The sequence below is a fragment of the Nothoprocta perdicaria genome, unplaced genomic scaffold, assembly GCF_003342845.1.
Source record: "Nothoprocta perdicaria isolate Ctin4 unplaced genomic scaffold, notPer1 scaffold_240, whole genome shotgun sequence".
NCBI lineage: Eukaryota > Metazoa > Chordata > Aves > Tinamiformes > Tinamidae > Nothoprocta > Nothoprocta perdicaria.
This window is the reverse complement of record NW_020455467.1, coordinates 821,227-829,552: the sequence shown is the minus strand read 5'-3', so window position 1 is coordinate 829,552 and position 8,326 is coordinate 821,227. Positions and strand designations below refer to the sequence as shown.

The 8,326-nt window shown below is 48.5% G+C and overlaps 1 protein-coding gene across 2 annotated transcripts in view; it reads right to left on the bottom strand.

The window, feature by feature from the left end:
• The window catches only part of PPM1H (protein phosphatase, Mg2+/Mn2+ dependent 1H), a 121,903-nt gene that overhangs the window by 13,649 nt on the left and 99,928 nt on the right, over window positions 1–8,326 (bottom strand). For both annotated transcript variants that reach the window (XM_026039783.1, XM_026039782.1), the window contains exons 7-8: window positions 7,048–7,111; window positions 5,212–5,319 (exon numbers count right to left, since the gene is read on the bottom strand). In XM_026039783.1, the coding sequence (XP_025895568.1) occupies window positions 5,212–5,319; window positions 7,048–7,111 (172 nt within the window). The remainder of the gene's footprint in view (window positions 1–5,211; window positions 5,320–7,047; window positions 7,112–8,326) is intronic.

Sequence of the window (8,326 nt, the reverse complement as noted above, 5' to 3'; positions counted from 1 at the left end):
CCTCCCTCCCTCCCTCCCTCCCTCCTTCCCTCCTTCCCTCCTTCCTTCCCTCCTTCTTTCACCAGATTTCTAGAACACAACTGCAGGTGTCTCCTGCTGACACAGACAAGTTTATTTAGAGCAGGGCAGTCTGTTACACGCTCAGGTTATGCCTACAGGCTGCTCTGCCCCAGTGCAGACACGAGTCCGTTTGCACCCTTCCCTTGCCTGCTGGCAGCTTCGCTCTGCTTCTTACTTCTCAGGAAAGCCGGGGGTGACTCCAGCCCCGCAGAGCACAGGGGAGCAGCCCCTCAGGGACACGCAGGCTGCCCAGGACGAGCAGGGTCCATGTAAGAGGTGCCCTGGCCGGCAGGTCTCACCGAGCACCCACCCGACACTTCCAAGCACGCTGTGACATCCTAGAGTCTGCTCAGCACCTGCTGTAGGCCAAGCGCAAAGGATTGGGCTAGGCCACTATTGGGGACAGTAGAGAGGAGCCCCGTGGAGCTCCCCAGCACTGTGTGAATTTTGTGTGAATTTTGTGTGGTTGAAAGCAGCTCCGACGTGCAGGACGTGCTCAAGTTCCAGAGGGAGCCTCCCCAGCTACTGTCTCTTCCCCGCAGCTGTGCTTGAGGAAATGGAACCACAGGGAGGCTTGAACAACGTTCTCTCTCCGCGACGTGGTCGGCCCAAACTCGCCAGCAGTGCAAAGCGAAATACGGCCCCGCTAATGCAGAGGAGGGGTAGGGGTTGCCTTAACTTGCGATGCACCCGTGACACATCTCCCAGCAGGTCCTTTGGGAATCTCGACCCCTTCCTTAGGCTCACTCCTTCAGAAGACAGACATCAGTCCCGATGGTGCTCCATGGAGTTGGTGTCCTCAGCCCCAAACTCCTTGGACTGTGGGCGCTCTCCTCTCTGCGAGACTTGTGAGCCCCTCTTCTACTGCTGTGACAGTTGTTCTCCTTCTTTAACTTCTCTTTGGAGCATCAGCCATCGAAACATCCCTCGAAAGCCCCTAGTCTGCTCACCACGCGTGTACCATGAACTGCCGTCCTGCTTGACGTGGAACAGCTGATCTGTTCTCCAGCTAACCCGGACTCTAATACCTAGCAAACATAAAAAGCTGCTGACCACAGGGAAAAGCACAAACATCCGTGACCACAGTGGCTGGGCTGCACTAGGTTTGATGTTGAGTGGCACTTACAGAGCTCTGCTGAGGTTAACAGCTGGTGCCCCCACTGAAGACCACAGTTACACACGATCTCTCTCTGCAGTCTGTCACACATCACCGTGTTGTGTGTTGAATTTTCAATTCAATTCAATGTATGAATTATATCTTCAATATAGATATTTGTTTCTAACACTGCTCACCTACAAACATGCTGGAGTGCAGAGAACACTCTGGCCAAGCAAGGAAACGAACAGGTGGGTCAGACTTGTATTTACATTTCAATGGATCCCCCTGCCTGATAAAAGCTGCGTTTGGCTCGGGAGAAGGACCCCCAACCTCCATGGAAGCGCTAGGGCCCGTTGGCCGGTTTTGCTTTGAAGAGGCAGCCCACGTGGGTCCCTGTGGCTTGAGAACTGCCGCGAGGCCAGCGGGCTCCGAGGTGCTCCCGGGGAGCCCGTCGTGGGGGACTGAAGCCCAACCACCCCAGCAGCAATGCGCTGCATGCGGCGGCCTGCTCTGTGCATCAGCCCAGCCACTGCCATCAACAAAAGCCCTTCTTAATTGTATTGGCCCTTTATATGTGCAGCGTTATCCGACGCCGCTTCCCTGGCAAACGAGGAGATCTTTCAATACCACCCTCCAAGTAATTTATATGTAAATAATAAAAAGCGGGTCCCAACACCGCTCCCTGCAGCACTCACCAATTAATCTCCTCTTAGCTTTTTACTGCCACCCTTTGTTTCCTGCCCTTTAGCCAATTTCCAGCAGACGGTGCCAACTTTCCACTTACTCTATGGCTTCATATCTCTCATACTAATAACCTGTGATGCAGAACAGTTTCTCAGATGTTTTCTGAGAAATCAAAGTGCTCATGCAAGACCATCTATGATATTTTAATTCTCTCAGAGACACAATCCTGAAGGAGTTCCAGCTATTAAAGAGTGATGTTTGCTTCCTGAAAGCACCTTGAGTCCCCCTGAGCAAATGGTGCTTTGTGAAGTGTTTGCCTTGCTTGTTCCTCTCGACATCGTAATTCCTACAGATTTCTCCAGAAGGCAGATGTGAATCTAAAATGTTTTCCCTTGACATATTTGTGAAGTTGTCAGAAAGATTTCACTAACACATATGAAAGGGGCAAAATTCTCTGTGGTCGCTTTAGCATCGTCGACTTTGATGACTGACTTTGTGTTTATCACTGGCAAAGGCCAAATTCTGCTGTGAGGGCCACGCTTCTTCCCCCAAATGGCTGAACTGCTGTTTGAAAAATTTCAGGACGAAATTTTGCTTTTCATATGCAACAAGAAGACCCTTGCCGAGTTTTGAAAGGCAGAATTTCCTGCTGAAAGCTTTCAAATGAACTGTTCCATTATGAAAAATAAATATTTAATTCCATGCCAGAGAGCCTCAGCCACGGCTTTGCCTGCTTTGTGCTATTCCAGTTCATTATAAAAGGCTCAATTCTCTAGAGCTCACCAACCTGCAGAAGTCCTCCAAATCTGGTCTCGTAACAGCTGAGCCACTCAATCCTGATTACATTTGTCAGTCTTGGCTACATGACTTCTCCTCCCATAGCCTGGCACCCTGTCAAAGTACAATTTTATACTATTCTCAGATTACTTCTAGCCCTCTTTGTGGATGTAGCCACGGAGATGCTTACCGCCCCTTCAGATACGTTTTTTACAGTGGCACAGATTGGCAGAGTTCTGTTCTGCTGGAAGGAAACTACTCCGAAAACTCACCACACTGCCCAACCTGGGGAAGGACACTGTAATTACGGCACAGAAGTGGGAGCCAGAGGACTTGGACTTGCTCTCCGTCACGATTTGCTGTGCAGCCTAATTTCCTGTGCCTCCCCTTTCCCAGGTCTGGAATCCAGACATTGTGCTTCCTTGTGCTTTATACAAACAATTCAAAATCCAGTGCTACAGAAGGGCCAAATGTGACGGCTGCTTGACACTGCTGTGCTCGCTTCCAGGCTTTCCAGATGGCAGGATAAAGACATTGCTCCTTCCTCCGGGTTTCTGTGCAAGGTGCACTGCCCACACGGGGACAGAGCACGGGAGAGAAGAAAATGGGAGGAAAAGCTCTGGGATCTCCCTGGGAGGAGAGGTGGTTAGGAAAGGGAGGTGCCAGGGAAAGCAAGTTGGAGCATTATGTTACTGCCTAATAAAATCCAGGTTTGTCAGAGCCAAGGTCTCTAAATTGAGGTGGCTGGTCCTCTGTCTTTCCTGCTCCTGCTCTATTACATTTCTGCTAGATTGAGCTGTGAAAGGAATATGGAAACAAAGCCATTTTTTTTGTTTCCCTTTTATGAAGCAGTTAAGAGATCCTGCAACGTGGACAGCATACGAAGGGGATGCCATATTCCCGAACTTGAGCAAATGCACACGAATGAGAAAAGCCCACGAGAAGCTTTGGTTTATACACACAGACAAATCCTGCAGCAGCAACTGGCAGGGATGATACTGCTGAGACACTGTGTGGCAACTATTAACCACCCCAGAAACACGGGGTCTCAGCATGCCAGGAAGAAAAATAAATAGGCAGAATTGCACCATTACACTGGCACGAGGCAAATCCATCATGGTGATGAGGGCAGAGCTGCTGATTGCCTGGCTAAGGAGGACAGGAGCAGGTCCCAAGTGAGGGGTACCAAGCAATTAGAGAGGGGAGAGTGAAGCTACCAGACTGACAGCAAGGCAAGCGAAGGCAAGGGCTGTGCCTGGGTCCCCTCCATCTCTCTGAGACAGAATCTCTCGGCACCTCCCCCCTCTTCTTCCTTTTCAAATAGAGTCTCACAGACATCCTAGCAAGCTCAGTTTAGTAAGTTGGTGTCTTCCCAGCTGTGTTACATCATTTGTGTATTTGCAGTCTCACACTGCCGTGAGCAAGCAGGCAAACTCCAGGCCAGATCCCACGGTTAACACACGGTTCAAGCATGGTTTAAAAAAGCACCAGAAAGCCAGCGAAACTCGTGGCATCTGGCAAAGTCTCACCTGAAGGAGTTTTGCCTTTTCATGCTCAAAAAGGCTGGTTTGCTCCCGCTTAGTATTTTATGGAAAATCTGTGTAATCCATTCCTTAATGTAGGAATAGGAATATAATTAGGAAGAGTGAGGTTTGCATGTTTCTTCTTGATATACAAGTGTGCTCAAACTCCTCTAACAAACCTTTATATCCTGGGCCTGCCCTGATGGACAGCTCTCTTATGAAATGCTAAGTCTTTGGTGTTCCAACACTGAATATGTTTGGAGCAAGGCAAGTCACAATGATGGAGGGATTTAAAACAATAGTTGCCAAACAGGTGAGTAGCAGTGTCACTGCCACAAATATAAATACTGTGCGATCCTCTCTGTTACCATTTCATTCCCAAATGTTATCATTTGGGAATCCATAGTGCTTTTTCTGTCATTATTTGCATATTACATAAGATCATCATGCAGATTTACAAAGTGGGTCTGGAAGGGAAGGGGTAGCCAGGTGGAAGCACCAAGCTCTCTTCCAACAGGCTCTGGGGGTTTGCCTAGTTAGCAGCTGATCTGCTGTCCTCTGTCTAGCATAGGGTTCACACTACCATGGAAGAAATCCAACACGACATCTAGTTCTCCCTGACTTTAGGTTCATGTCAGCTTCTGTGAGGGCCGCGTGACCCAGGTTTAAAAGCAAACGGGAGCACATGGAGGTGAGGAGGGAGCAGCATCTGCCATGCTGGACGTGGCTGCAGGATAACTGGACACAAGTGGAAAAGGGGTACCTGGTATCGAGCAGCAGGAGGAACTTGAGCCATGAAGTGCAGAGAGTGAAAAGGCATCACTGCCCTGAGAGGGGCGGGGAGAAACCAGAAGTAGGGCACATGACAAGGCAGTTTATAACATTCCTGATCCCACTATACTAATAACTTTCAGCTTCTGTGTTACAGAAACCTTTGGAAAGGGTGGCAGGTTTTTTGGATCAGGCCAGAATATGGTTGGAGTTGCATTCAGGATGAAAGAAAAAGGACAGTGACTGCATTTTTTTTCCCACTTCCACAAGGAGATAGCTGAAGCTGGACTGTTTTACCTCAGGAGAAGAGGACAGGAAAGGTTTGATGTAGATATTGGAGTCATGCACCTTCAGGTCATGGTCTCCCAGTCCTCGGGTCACCCCAATTGTTGCCATGACCCGAGCCTGGAAACAAAGAAAAACAGTGGGATCAAATACGGCTCCATGCATTATGCCAACAGGAAAAGAGAAAGAACAATCCCATTCTGTAATTATTATTGTTGGGGATATATTACCTTTCTTTTCTCCCAGAAACCCTGGAGTTAACAAAGCTAGCTAACTTTTAGCACTCACATCTCCATTTCTGTGGTTATTATAAGCTTTGCATTTGTCCACACCCCAGACAGTCCCCGCTCCACTTACACTGTGACCCTCCTAAAAGGCTAAAAAGGCCTGACCCAGTCCCCTGGCCGTCCCAGACCAGTACCTTATGCTACCAATATGAAACAATGAAATAAAGAGGTTAATAAAAAAAGCAAAAAAAAAAAAAAAAAAGATGAGGAGCTTAATTAGATAATTTGTTCAAGAAACCTGTGGCCTCTTCCTATATATATTGCCACATACTCGCTCCACCAAGGGAATACCAAAGGCCCCGCAGGAGCACGGAGAGGAGGCTGCCCCTGTGTCAGTGGATCCCATAAAGAGCAGGAACTACGTGGCACTGACAAAAGCAGCTCTGCCGCGACCTCAGAGCCACCATGTCCTTTCGGAGCGTCCTTCTCTGCGGCACTAGCAGCTTCCCCAGAGCTGCCAGGTGCTTCTTCACTGACACATCCCCAAGGAGCCACCAGGCAGACTGCCTCGCAGGGACCCCAGCTCTCTGTGCATCATTCCCCGAAATTCGAGTGCAGCTTCCAACCAGGACAGCTCATTGCACCAACAGCAGGGAGTGAATGACCCAAAATTATATTGCCTCACTAAATCTTAGCTCCATAAGGCAATAAGAAAGTAAATTAAAAAGACGTCCATGAAACATTTTGGAAATAATTATAAACCTAACCAAATTTAGAGATAAGCTGCAGGTTTGAACCTTCAAAACTGAGGCCGATTTTGAAGAGCGCGTGTTTCTGCATTAAGATAAGACCCTAATGCAGCAGGGGCTCACAATTTAGAAGCACAGCAAGCACAGCAGCATCTGCAAACTGACACCGCCGTGTCCTTATATTGATCCTACTGCTGCATCCAGCTAAGCCTGCTGGGATCAGCACTAATAATCTCCCTTTCTTAATCATGGAGCTGGAGACAAAGTGCACCCAAATGCAATGGTTCTTTCATTTCTTTTAAGAAAAGCTATCAACATTCACATCAAAAGATTCAACAGCAAGTTCATGCACCCTAGCTGAAGAAGATATGCTGGAGGGGTATGATACCTCCCAAACCTCACCCTGATCCTGCTCCTTCCTAGTGATTTTTTCTTTTTTAATCTCATCTCAGATCTTTGTGATGAATTGTTATAAGATACCTTCCTGCTGTGCTCAGCAATCGCAAGCGTACATTCACCCAGCCTTAGTTATATTTTATAATCAAACTAGGAACGTTTTGGATCACTTACTGGTCCTGTTGGTCCTGTCATACTCTAACCCTCTACAGTGAAACCAAACCCACAGCAGCCTCAACTGTGAGTGACTACGTTGCCTACAGAACTGCTTTTTAATGTCTCGAGCTCCTCTCCTCCCCCACCTACCCCAGCCATGAGGCTGATTCATGACAGACACAAGATACTCTTTCAAGCTGTCAAAACGATAAAATAAGGAGATACTCAGTGGAAAACACTGGCATGCTACAGGCTAAAGCGAGTGGTAAACAGCTCAGAAATCTTCCTTGCTTTGGTCTGTGGAAAGCAAACGTGCCCACCTTCTTGCCTTCTCCATATATAAGAGGAAACTTCAAGTCGTCTTCTTCAATGGTTTTGTACGCCCTGTGGGGGGAATAAACAACACTTATAAAGCTTGCACTCAATTAGTGACCCAGGGCCCTGAAACAAGTGCATTTTTTTTAATCGTTATTTTTCCTAAGGACTCTGCTGTTGAGCCGAGACATCAGTTCCTTCATCTGCAGATTTTTTCCCTAAAGATTTGTGCCATTTGGCCAAAGGAAAATTGACCATCAAGAAGTACCCAACACACCAGGCTGCTCTGCTTTCCTATAAGAAAGCAGAGGTGAATTGGAATAACATCCTCACAGGGGAGATATTGCTGGCCGTGGTAGCAGCTCTGCCATAATGCAGTGCCGTAAGTCCCCTCCCAGTGACTGAACTCATGTTAATCCGCAGCGGGGAAGGACAAGTGACCCCGAGCACAGCCCAAGGGCGCAGCAGCTCTCAGAGCCTCTTCCCACCTCCCCAATCCAACTGATGGGGTGAGAAGGGGAGCGATGCTGCCAGCGAGGGGAAAAATAGACGCCTGTCACTCTCCTAGATGCACAGATCCTTTGGTTCGGTGCAGCATGCACCCAAGGGACCCAAGGGCTGGGAACGCTCTGGGCTGCAGCACGTCACCCAGAGCAGGCCAAGCTCCTGGGACGGCACTCGGTCACGTTCGCGTTAAGGCGGTGACACAAACCAGCAGGAAATTAAAAATTGAGGGTGAAATCCTATATCGTAACTCAAGTCCCCCTCCCCGCCGCTTCCCTGAAGTACGGCGTAGGCCTGGGATCAATCAGGGTGTTGTTTTACACGGTTATATAGGCTGCATCCTCCAGGCACCACATGGTGAGCCCCAGCCTTGAGGGCAATGCACAGATGGCAAATTCAAGCCCCACCTTTACACGTCCTAGCAATCACAGGTATGTCTGGAGGTAGGAGAGGGAAGGAAATAACCCCAAATCCCCAATGAAACAGCAGTGAGGGGCTCTACACCTCCTGTTCTGCAAAGCACTGAATGTGTGAAGCCCCAAGGAGGGACCAGGGCAGGTTTCCAAAGAGGCAATGGATACTTCTCAGGAGACCACATGGTCGAGAACATTTTCTACACAGATTTCACAGATTTGGCAAATACATTTTGGGGATCTCTACAAGAAACAAGAAGGAGAAGGCACTTAAATGGCATTTTTGTAGCAGGGGAAAGGACAACAGGTCAGTTTTAACAAAAGAGGAGAGGAGAGGAGAGGAGAGGAGAGGAGAGGAGAGGAGAGG